The sequence below is a fragment of the Callithrix jacchus genome, chromosome 1, assembly GCF_049354715.1.
Source record: "Callithrix jacchus isolate 240 chromosome 1, calJac240_pri, whole genome shotgun sequence".
In the NCBI taxonomy this organism is placed as follows: domain Eukaryota; kingdom Metazoa; phylum Chordata; class Mammalia; order Primates; family Cebidae; genus Callithrix; species Callithrix jacchus.
The window spans coordinates 140,890,703-140,903,112 of record NC_133502.1 but is presented as its reverse complement, the minus strand read 5'-3'; the positions used below and the strand labels follow the sequence as shown (position 1 = coordinate 140,903,112).

The following is a 12,410-nucleotide window of genomic DNA, read 5'->3' as shown; positions in this document are numbered from 1 at the left end:
GGCAGATAGCATTACATGTACAGTAACTACGTATAGTGATAAAATGGTTGCTTGTTCAAACAGATGGTACTTGAGATTTTTGTTTAGAATTGCTAAGATCATAAACCATAGACTTTTAAAATTTTTATTTTATTTTATTTTAGAGACAGTCTTGCTCTGTCACCCAGGGTGCAGTGGCGTGATCTCGGCTCACTGCAACCTCCGCCTCCCAGGTTCAAACAATTCTCCTGCCTCAGCGTCCTGAGTAGCTGGGACTACAGGCTCATGCCACCACACCCCACTAATTTTTTTTTTGTATTTTTAGTAGAGACGGGGTTGTGCCGTGTTAGCCAGGATGGTCTTGATCATCTGACCTCGTGATCTGCCCGCCTCAGCCTCCCAAAGTGCTGGGATCACAGGCATGAGCCAACGTGCCTGGCTTACCATGGACTTTTAGATTGCATTAGTCAAATTGATTTAACAGATACCAGCAAAATGTAAAATCCTCAAGGACTGCTTCTTGAGAATTTGTATTCCAGAGAGCTTTTATTTTTTATTGTAAGTGTCCTTGTTTTTTCTGAAGTACACACTTGTCTTTTACTGTGATTGTTTTGCTTACTATGCCTACTTTTTTGCAGATTTTCTATTTTGTACATACGTTATTTTGTATATACTGTATATGATGACTTCAATGAGCAGTGACCATTGTCGAGGTGCTCGGGAAAAACCACAGATTTCAGCAGCACAGTTAATGCAACCACAGAGACAAGTGGTACAGGTAAGTTTTTGTGGAACTCTTGTTTGACTTGTTTAGAATTAAGAATATTAAGGTAGATCTTATGATTTAATGTTTTCTTTGTTGGAAAATTCGGGATTTTGGACCCTGTGTTTTAAAAGCAGGTAATGGCCAGTGTGGTGGCTCATGCCTGTAATCCCAGCACTTTGGGAGGCCGAGGCTGGCGGATCACTTGAGGTCAGGAGTTTGAATCACTTGAGGTCAGGAGTTTGAGACCAGCCTGGCCAACATTGTGAAACCCTGACTCTACTAAGAAAATACAAAAATTAGACGGGTGTGGTGGCATGCACCTGTAATCCCAGTTACTCAGGGTCTAAGGCAGGAGGATAGTTGGAACCCGGGAGGTAGAGGTTGCAGTGTTCCAAGGCGATGCCACTGCACTTCAGCCTGGGAGACAGAGCAAGACTCCTTCCTAAAAATAAATAAATAAAAAGTAGGTAATGAAGAATAGTAAGGAAAGAGGCATTGTACTTGATACAGGTACAGTTGGATGTTGTTTCATGACGACTATTTAGTCCTAACCTTTTCCAGGTACCTCTTAGCCACTAGGCTGCCACTGTCACCTTCTCCTCCTACTCCCCTTGCCTTCCTCTGCTTCCCTTCCTCCTCCTTCCCCACTACTTCATCATCATCTCGTCTCTCTCTTTTCCCTTGTATTAATCATATCCTTAGAATGATACACGAAAATCCAAGGTAGATGGAGAACTAATGGTCTGAAGTAGTAAAATATCTGAATTACAACAGATTTTTAAAAGCTGCTCTTGCTGAGCATAGTGGCTCATGCATTGAGAGGCTGAGAGAAGAGGATTGCTTGAGCTCAGGAGTTAAGAGAAGCCTGGGCAACATAGTGAGACCTTGTCTCTATAGAAAACTTAGAAATTAGCTAGGCATGGTGGCTGCCATTTGTAGTTCCAGCTATTTGGGAGGCTGAGGTGGGAGGATCGCTTATGATGGTGCTACTATACCCCAGCCTGGGTGACAGAGTGAGACCTTGGCTCAAAAAACCCCAAAACCCGCCTTTTCTTTCAAGCAGAAGGAAGAGTGCTTGAATCTTGGAATGGCTTTTAATGATATAGATCCATTTGAGGCCAGGTGCGGTGGGTCACGTCTGTAATTCTAGCACTTTGGTAGGCCAAGGGACAGATTACATGAGGTCAGGAGTTCGAGACCAGCCAAGCCAACATGGTGAAATTCTGTCTCTACTAAAAAATAAAAATGAAAAAGTTAGCCAGGTATGGTGGCAGGTGCCTGTAATTACAGCTACTCGGGAGGCTGAGGCAGGGAGAATTGCTTGAAGTTGGGCGGTAGAGGTTGTAGTTAGCCAAGATCGCGCCACTGCATTCCAGCCTGGGCCACAGAGCTAGTCTCTGTCTCAAAAAAAAAAAAAAAAATCCATTTGAATAAATTTTTTAATGTTAAATACTGCCCCCTCTTTAGTTTGGTTATATTATTGTTTTGAGTGAAGTGAGATAAGTCAAATGCTAAAAAAGCTAAGTACCTGGTTCAAAATTAAGCATTATATACATATTATTGACTAGATTGGCAAACCCTTTTTCAGAGGTAATATGCAAGTAAGTAAACTATATCCAGTTTATCTTAATTACAGATTGATGTGACTATACTTTGTTGTTGTTGTTTTTTTAATTTTTATTTTTTTTGATGTGACTATACTTTGATAGTTAATTAAAAGTGCTTCTTATAATCACTCGTTTATACCCAAGTGCCCTGTTGATGTTAAGGGACATAGTGAGGAGACTTAACTGTTGTGTTACATTTTTCAATATAAAGCCAGTGCAGTATTTTGCTGATATTAACAGACAGATATCTCTGCTATTCAATGCTTGATCCGAAATACACTTACTCCGATAGGCATTTATTCACAAACTGATCCAGTCCACTGATGGAGAAATTTGGAATTTTTAGGCTAGGTCCTCCTTTTATAGTTGAATTTACTTAGAAAAAGTTTGCTTAATGAATGGTCTTTTTGTTGTTGTTGTTGTTTTGTTTTTTTAAATGAAGTTTTGCTCTTGTTGCCTAGGCTGGAGTGCAGTGGCATGTTCTCAGCTCACCACAGCCTCCACCTCCTGAGTTCAAGCAATTCTCCTGCCCCTCCCGAATAGCTGGGATTACAGGCATGCACCACCATGCCTGGCTGGTTTTTGTATTTTTAGTAGAGACACGGTTTCTCCATGTTGGTCAGGTTGGTCTCAAGCTCCCGACCTCAGGTGATCTGCCCACCTCAGCCTCCAAAAGTGCTAGGATTACAGGCGTGAGCCACCATTTCCTGCTGGTAACATGTTAATTATTCAATTTTAAATGTCCAATGTTAGAGGTGTTCTGAGATAATCTTATTCAGGTTGCATGATGAAAGAGAGTTCTTTTGAGTGTGTATAAACCAGGATTTTCATCCTGGGTCTATATAGCACTTACTAATTAGATGAGTAACTTAAATCTCTTTCAACCTCATTTTTTTTTTTTTTTTTGAGATGGAGTCTGACTCTGTTGTCCAGGCTGGAGTGCAGTGGCTTGCTCTTGGCTCACTGCAACCTCCGCCTTCTGTGTTCAAGGAATTCTCCTGCCTCAGCCTCCTGAGTAGCTGGGAATATGGGTGTGCGCCACCACACCTGGCTAATTTTTGTATTTTTGTAGAGAGGGGTTTTTACCATGTTGGCCAGGTTAGAAGGCTGAGGTGGGCAGGTCGCTTGAGGTCAGGAATTGGTCAGAATTGTCAAATTCCTGACCTCAAGTGATCTGCCCACTTCAGTCTTCCAAACTGTCAGGATTATAGGCGTAAGCCACCTCACCTGACCGTGAACCTCAATTTTTTTTTTCTTTTGTTAAACCTCAATTTTTTTTAAAAAAACAACAACATTGTGCAACTTGCAGAAAAGTTTAAATAGGAGTATGAATAATTACTGAATGCCTTTCTTCCAGATTCCTCAGATGTTAAACATTTATATCACATTTCCTGTATCCTGTTCTCTCCCTTTTCATGTAGTTTATCCCCAGACATTTGACAAGTAGTTGTGAATAAGGTGCTTCTTTACTCCTCTGTACTTCAATGTGTGGTTTTTTAATTTTATTTATTTTTTTGAGACGGAATCTTGCTCTATTGCCCAGGCTGGAGTGCAGTGGTGCAATTTCGGCTCACCATAGCCTCCGCCTCTGCCTCCGCGGTTCAAGCGATTGTCCTGTCTCAGCCTCCCGAGTAGCTGGGACTACAGGCGTGCGCCACCATGCCTGGCTAATTTTTGTATTTTTAGTAGGACAGGGTTTCAATGTATTGGCCAGGCTCGTTTCGAACTCCTGGCCTCGTGACCCGCCCGCCTCAGCCTCCCAAAGTGTTGGGATTACAGCCATGAGCCATTGCATCCTGCCAGGTTTTCTTTTAAAACAAAACAAAACAAAACAAAAACAATTATCTTTTACATAATTACACAACAATTATAAAAAATTAGAAAATCTACAGACCATATTTATATTTTTTCAGTAGTCCTCGTAAGATCTTTTTTTTTTTTTTTTTTGAGACAGTCTTGCTCTATTACCCAGGATGGAGTGCAGTAGTGCGATCTCAGCTCATTGCAACTCTGCCTCCTGTGTTCAAGCAATTCTTCTGCCTCAGCGTTCCAAGTAGCTGAGATTACAGGCATATGCTACCACGCCTGGCTAATTTTGTATTTCTAGTAGAAACGGTTTCACCATGCTGGCGAGGCTGGTCTCGAACTCCTGAGCTTAGGTGATCTGCCTGCCTTGACCTCCTGAAGTGCTGGGATTACAAACATGAGCCACTGAGCTCAGCTATTTAGATTGTAGAACATACGTTGTATTTAGATGTCAACTCTCCTGTGAATTTCTGTGAATATTTCACCAAATTATGTGAATATTCCACAATTATGAAGTGATTATAAAAGTAGTTGAAAATTATGATATTCAGTGTCTTAGTAAAGGTATGGGTTCTGATCAGCTGAAAAAATATGTAAAAGTAAAGCAAAACTGTTGAACGTTAATGAGAACAGGCTAGTCGACTGTTAATAATGTTTATCTTTGGTGGTGGGCATAAGTAATTCTATTTTATTATTTCCATATTTTTTCTGGGTGACAGATCTAATAAAAAAAAATTTGGATTCATTTGAAAAATTCATGTTTTCCACTGTGAAAGCAGCTTAGGTCGTTATAAGCCATGCGAATGCATAAGATATCCAGAGGAAGAGCTGTAGTGATGCTACTTTTCTTGGCAAGATATTTTTCAACTTGAGATGTGACCTGGTGTATGTCACTAATGTTTATTGCAGGGGAGGGTGCACTGACCTTGTTTAACTTAAGAATTACCAGTTGATCCTGATTTTTCCTCTTTTTTCCCAAGCTGTACCGACCTCTTGACACTTCCTAGAGCTCAGCCTGGTAACTTCCCTATTATACTCTTATGTTTGGTGCTTTGTTTATCAAATATTTGTTGAATTGTTTATCAGAGAAAAATTTTTTCTTGACTCAGGTAGGGTATTTTATTATAAAGGTAAAAATTAAAGTTCTCATTGAAATTTATTTTCATAAATATGCTAGCACTAGTGTTATTGTACTGGTACTGTTAAATGGGTATTAGGTATATTGGCTGTGCTTTCAAAAGTAATCTCTGTGCCCTTTGAGGATAAAAAAGATACTACTGAAGAGAAATACAGAGTATTTTTGTCATATAATACTTAAGCTGGAAAAGCTAAGTCTGAATAAATCAGTCATTGGTATTTACCTTACATATGCCAATGAATAGTGACATTATAGTTAGAAATGTATGAGTGAAACAGTATTAGAATGATAATGTAGAAACATAAGCTTCAGACTGTCCTCTGTAGCAAAATGCTATTGTTAGTCACTATTCTGCTTGAAATATTCAGTGAGATTCTTTCACTCATCAAGTGCTTTTTTGTTAAAAAAAACAAGGTCAGTAAGTGTTTCTTTGGTTTTTAAATTGTGCATATTTACAAAGTACTGGCTATTCTCAGGCATTGTTGAAGTTTAAATATTCTGCCTTCAGAGCCAGTATTTGTTCCTGATTTCCCCACTCCTCTATTACTTTTTAAATACTTTTTCCAGAGAGATTTCAGCCACACTTCCTAACTTTCGTTTATCTTGTACTCTGACATTTCTGCATGAAGTAGGTTCTGTTTGAAATGTCTTAAAACCAGGGATGTTCTTATAATAATACTGTGCAGTGAGTGGATATCCACAGCTACTCCATAATTTTCACCTTTTTAAAAAAATCTCTTTGTTTTAGCTCCTGTTTAACACCTCTATCACCCTAAGCTGTCTCCTCCACTCCTTTTCTGATCTGCCAAAATCCCTCCCCACAATACTTTTATTATGAAAATGGTCACGCATGAAGAACAGTTGAGAGTTATATAGTCAATAGCCATGTGTTCCTTTACATCTCCATTATTTTATCTAACTTTTTAATGCTTTTCAAAGTAAATGATTAGTGGTACTCTTAATCACTTCATTTTTTCTTTTTTTTGAGACAGAGTTTCGCTCTTGTTACCCAGGCTGGAGTGCAATGGCGCAATCTCGGCTCACAGCAATCTCCGCCTCCTGGGTTCAGGCAGTTCTCCTGCCTCAGCCTCCTGAGTAGCTGGGATTAACAGGCACACGCCACCATGAGTAACAGGCACACGCCACCTGTTACCTGGTAGCGCCACTGTTACCTGTTACTGTGCCTGAGTAACAGGCACACGCCACCATGCCCAGCTAATTTTTTGTATTTTTAGTAGAGACAGGGTTTTCACCATGTTGACCAGGATGGTCTCGATCTCTTGACCTCGTGATCCACCCGCCTCGGCCTCCCAAAGTGCTGGGATTATAGGCATGAGCCACCTTGCCCGGCCTTTTAATCACTTCAAAATGGGTATCATTGACTAGAGTGAATCATTTGTTTATAGTTTTTTTTTTGAGATGGAGTTTCTGCTATTGTTCCACAGGCTGGAGTGCAATGGCGGGATCTTGGCTAACTGCAACCTCTACCTTCCAGGTTCAAGCAATTCTTCTGCCTCAGCCTCCTAAGTAGCTGGGATCACAGGCAAGCACCACCACACCTGGCTAATTTTGTATTTTTAGTAGAGATGGGGTTTCACCATGTTGGCCAGGCTGGTCTTGATTGAACTCCTGACCTAAGGTGATCCACCCGCCTTGACCTCCCAAAGTACTGCGATTACAGCCGTGAGCCAGCGCACCCAGCCTTGTAGACTTTTTTAAGGTAAAATTTATATACAGATAACATTCCAAGTATATTGGATTGTTTTTTGCCAAATACATATTCCTGTGTAACACAATATCCTGTCAAGATATGGAACATAATCCTCATCCTGGAAAATACTGCTGATTTTTGTTTTAAGTTTGTTTTCTTTGTACAAACATCCTGTTACGTTAAGGTTCTTGTGGTTTTCTTTATGTAGTACTGACTGCTGTTACTTGTCAGTCTCTTGCCCTCAACTCTCATTTCCATCTTTTTGTGTACTTCTCATTTTAGACTCTCACAGGTTCCCCATGTCTCTGATGTGAATTGTGTTCTCCTAGCTGCTTAGTCCTTTTACACATGTCTAGTCCCTTCAAGTATGAAATGATAGAAACATCTCCCTGTACATTCTTTCCTTCTCTTACTATCCATACCATGCATTTTTAGGCTGCTTGTAAAATAACATCCTCCTTAGCTGAGGGGCAACATGATTGATGTATCGTGTCCTACACTTGTCTGGTCAGTGGGAGGTCTAGGTCATTAAAAACAGCATACGGCTGGGCGTGGTGGGTCTCACCTGTAATCCAAGCACTTTAAGGGCCAAGGTGGGTGGATCACCTGAGGTCGGAAGTTCATGACCAGCCTGACCAACATGGTGAAACCCTGTCTTTAAAAAAAAAAACAACAACAAAACCCAGCATAAACCTGGGTAATTTATTAAGGGCACAGTGTGGAGCCTAACTGGATACTGCTTACAGTAAAATAGAAGCTCTAGGTCAGGCGCAGTGGTTCATGCCTGTAGTTCTTAGCATTTTGGGAGGCTGAGGTGGGAGGATTTTTTGAGCTCAGGAGTTCAAGACCAACCTGGCAACATAGTGAAACCCTGTCGACTCTACAAAAATTAGCTAGGTGTGGTGGTGCTCACCTATAGTTCTAGGTGCTTGGGAGGCTGGGGCAGGAGAATTGCTTAAGTGTGGGAGGCAGAGGTTGCACTGAGCCAAAATCGTTCCACTGTACTCTAGTCTGGGCGATGGAAATAAAATTCTGTCTTCAAAAAGAAAAAAATGATTTTTTCACTTTCTACTTTCCTATTTTCCATTTATTTCCACTGTGGTCTGTATTATTTATTATTTTCTACTTACTTTGGGATGAGTTTGCTCTTCTTTTTCTTTTTTTTTTGAGAGAAGGAAAAAAAATGAGTAAAGGAGAGGAAGAAAGAGGGGAAGAGAAAGAGGGAGGGTGAACGGAAGGAGGGAGGAAGGGGGGAGGGACGGAGGGAGGAAGGGGGGAGGGACGGACGGAGGGAGGGAAGGAAAGGGAAGGAAGGAAATCAAGCAATGAGAGAGACATTGCCGACCTGGATCTAGAGGTTTACAAGTTGATTTTTTTTTTTTTTTCCTTTGAGAGAAGGAAAGAAAAAAAATGAGTAAAGGAGAGGAAGAAAGAGGGAGGGTGAACAGAAATATTGCTTTATTCTGAAGAAAAATGGGCCAATCAGTGTTTCATTTAAACCTATGAGTAGGTGTGATGTGGTATTGACAAGAATGTATATTTTGTGTATTTGAAGTGGAGAGCTCTATAAATATTTATTAAGTTTACTTGTTCCGGATCTGAGTTCAAGTCCTTGATATCCTTGTTAATTTTCTGTCTCGTTGAATCTAAGTCTCTATGTATCTGGGTGTTAGGATCGTTAGCTCTTGTTGTTGCATTGATCCTTTTACCACTATATCTTTGTTGCTTTAAAATCTATTTTATCCGACACGAGAATTGCAACTCCTGCTTTTTATTTATTTATTTATTTTTGCTCTCCCATTTGGTTGGTAAATCTTTCTCCATCCCTTTGTTTTGAGTCTTTGTGTATCCTTGCATGTGAAACAGGTTTGGATGTAACATGCCGTGGGGTTTTGACTGTGTCTTTTGATTGGGGGATTTAGTCGATTTAAATTTAGGGTTACTGTCATTTGATGTTAACTGGCTGTTTTATCCATTCGTTCATGTAAATTCTTCTTTATGTTGGTGCTCTTTAATTTTTGGTGTATTTTTAGAAAGGCTAATACTGGTTGTTTCTTTCTGTGTGTAACGCTTCTTTCAGAAGCTCTTGTAAAGCAGGCCTGGTGGTAATAAAATCTCTGAGTACTTGCTTGTTCATAAAAGACTTTCTTTTTCCTTCAGGTGTGAAGCTTAGTTTGGCTGGTTATGAAATTCTGGGCTGAAGGTTCTGTTCTTTGAGGATGTTGAATATTGGCCCCCACTCTCTTCTGGCTTGTAGAGTTTCTGCTGAGAGATCTGCCGTAAGTCTGATAGGCTTGCCTTTGTGGGTAACCTGACCTCTCTCTCTGGCTGCCCTTAGTATTTTCTCCTTCGTTTCAACCCTGGTGAATCTTAACGATTATGTGCCTTGGGGTTCCTCTTCTTGAGGAATATCTTTGTGGTGTTCTCTGTATTACCTGGGGTTGAATGTTGACCTGCTTTGCTAGTTTAGGAAAATTTTCCTGAATAATATCCTGAAGGGTATTTTCCAGCTTGGATTCATTCTCTCTGTCGCATTCAGGTACACCTATCAAACGTTAAATATGGTCTTTTCACATAGTCCCACATTTCTTGGAGACTTTGCTCATTCCTTTTTATCCTTTTTTCTCTAATCTTTTCCTCGCATTTTATTTCATTAAGTTGGACTTTGACCTCTGATATCCTTTCTTCTGCTTGAACAATTCGAGTATTTAAACCTGTGCATACTTCTCAGAGTTCCTGTATTGTATTCTTCAGTTCCATTAATTCACTTATATTCCTCTCTAAGTTGTCTATTCTCAATAGGATTTCATCAAACCTTTTTTCAAAGTTCTTAGTTTCTTTACGTTGGGCTACAACATGTTCTTTTAACTCACACAAGTTTCTTATTATCCATTCCCTGAAGCGTGATTCTGTTATTGGGATGCGCTCGTTCTCCATCAAGCCTTGTTCCATTGTTGATGTCAAACTGTGATCATCTTTAGAGGGAGAGGCGTTCTGATTTTGAGTATTCTCAGCCTTTTTACGCTGGTTTCTTCCCGTCATTGTAAATTTATCCTCCTGTCGTCTTTGAAATTACCAGCTTTCAGATTAGGTCTCTTGAGTGGACATCCAAGTTGTTAGTTCCCAGGGCCAGACCAGCGGCGTTAAGACTGACGGTGCTGTTCTGCCCAGGATTCTCCTGTCTGGCTTCCTTCTTGTGTCCGTAATAGGCGACTCTGCCTTCCCAGGGCTCCAAACCTCGATCAGAAGGGGAACCAGTCTCATTTACTCTGCGCCGAGAGTTGCCGCGCCGAGGCACCGTCACAGCCACTGCGCCGGCCTCAGGAGTCGTGCTGGGGACCCGTGTGGGTCCTCCAAACCTTGGTTGGAAGGGGAGCCAGCCCTGTTTACTCTGCTCCGAGAGCTGCAGGCGAAACCGCTGCGCCGGCCAAGAGTCGCGCTGGCGACCCGGGTGACTCCTCCACTGGGGTTCTTCTGCTCTGTGAGCGACCAGAATTTGTCTGAAAGTGTGGCGTCCTCTAGTTCTCTGCGCTTCCACTGAGAGCTGCAATCCCAAGATGTTAGCAATCGGCCATCTTGGATCGTTCTGCTCTTCTTTTTCTAGTTTCCTAAGTTGTACAGTTAGATGATTGATTTGAAGTCTTTTTTTGGTCTGTTTTAGAGACAGAGTCTCATTGTCTCACCCAGGCTGGAGTGTAGTGGCATGATCTAGGCCCACTGCAACCTCTGCCTCCCAGGTTCAAGTAATTCTTGTGCCTCAGCCTTCCAAGTAGCTGGGATTACAGGCGCCTGCCATTACGGCCTGCTAATTTTTTATATTTTCAGTAGAGACAGGGTTTTACCATGTTTCCCAGGCTGATATCAAACTCTTGAGCTTAGGCAGTCCACCTGCCTCAGCCTCCCAAAGTGCTAGGATTATAGATGTGAGGCACCAGGGCCAGCCTGAAGTTCCTTTTTAATGTCATTTTCAGCTATAAATTTTCCTTTAAGCATTGCTTTCATTGTATCCCTTAACTTTTGGTTTTTGGTATGTCTTTATTTTCATTTATCTCAAAATGTTGTGTTATTTCCTTTTTGATTTATTCTTTGACCCTAAGTCTCTTTCTCTCTTTTTATTTTACTTTAATTTTTTTTTATAGAGATGGGGTGTCATCATGTTGGCCAGGTTGGTCTCGAACTCCTGACCTCAGATGATCCACCTATCTCAGCCTCCCAAAGTGCTGGGATTACCCCAAAGTGCTGGGATTACCAGCATGAGCCACCACACCCAGCCCTCTTTCTCTCTTTTTAATTAAAAAAATTTGCAGTAAAATACACTTAACATAAAATGTATTGTTTTAAATGTGTTTACAGGACCAATTCAGTACATATATCTCTTCCTATCTCTTCCTGCTTTAGTGATTTTTAAAGACTCATTTATTTTTTTTGTTGTTGTTTTTGTTTTCATCTTTTAAGACTCATTTCTTTTGTGAATTCTTTTTCCCACTACAAGTTTATTTATTTCTGTTTCATCATTTCATGATAATTATGTGCTTCACGAGTTTTGAACAGAATAGACAGATTCTTGGGGTTGAATGTTCCATAAGACCTTCTATAATTTGAAAATACACATCATCTGGGACAAATCCAAATAATAGAGTGTATTTAAAGTTTTCTTTTTAAACTTTTTATTGTAAAATAAGATACAAATGTACAAACTTCCAAACACATAGCTTAATGAGTTAGGTGAACTCATTAAGGGCTGTTTTCTGCCCAAGAAGGAAAGCTTTACCAGCAAACCCAGAAACTCTCTGTATTCCATTTCAGTTCCACTCCCCGCCCCGACCAAGTCTCACTTTGTCACCCAGGCTGGAGTGCAATGGTGCAATCTCACCTCACTGCAGCCTCTGCCTCCTGGGTTCAAGTGATTATTTTACCTCAGCCTCCCAGGTAGCTGGGATTACAAGCACCCGCTATCATGCCTGGCAAATTTTTGTATTTTTAGTTGAGACAGGATTTCACCATGTTGACCAGGCTGGTCTGGAACTCCCAACCTCAGGTGATCCGCCTGCCTTGGCCTCCTAAAGTGCTGGGATTACAGGCATCAGTCACCATGTCAGGCATTTTTTTTTTTTTAAGACAGTATCTCAGTTGCCCAGGCTCCTGAGTGCAGTATCACAATCATGGCTAATTGGCATGGCAGTCTTGATCTCTTGGGCTCAAGTGATCCTCCCTCTTCAGTCTCCTGAGTAATTGGTACTACGTGTGCATACCACCATGCCCACCTACTTTTGTGTTTTTAGTAGAGGTAAGGTTTCTCTATGCTTTCCAGGCTGGTCTCCTGGGCTCAAGCAATCCATCTGCCTCAGACTGTCAAAGTACTGAGATTACAGATGTGAACCCCTGTGCCCAGCCACATCTCAA

The 12,410-nt window shown here is 41.0% G+C and overlaps 1 protein-coding gene across 40 annotated transcripts in view; it reads left to right on the top strand.

Annotated features, from left to right (window-relative positions):
- UBAP2 (ubiquitin associated protein 2) overlaps positions 1-12,410 on the top strand; it is a 160,179-nt gene that overhangs the window by 32,845 nt on the left and 114,924 nt on the right. For 24 of the 40 annotated variants that reach the window (XR_013534911.1, XR_013534907.1, XM_078370745.1 and 21 more), the window contains one exon: positions 618-757. The exons of 7 other annotated variants lie outside the window; for them this stretch is intronic. Coding sequence is in view for 20 of the 33 variants with exons in the window: in XM_035307986.3 (XP_035163877.1) it covers positions 618-757 (140 nt within the window). In the remaining 13 variants the exon portion in view is untranslated. Of the gene's footprint in view, positions 1-616; positions 758-5,138; positions 5,177-9,167; positions 9,287-12,410 lie in introns of those variants that run through there. 9 more of the 40 variants (XM_078370732.1, XM_078370762.1, XM_078370752.1 and 6 more) reach the window with 3 other exon arrangements.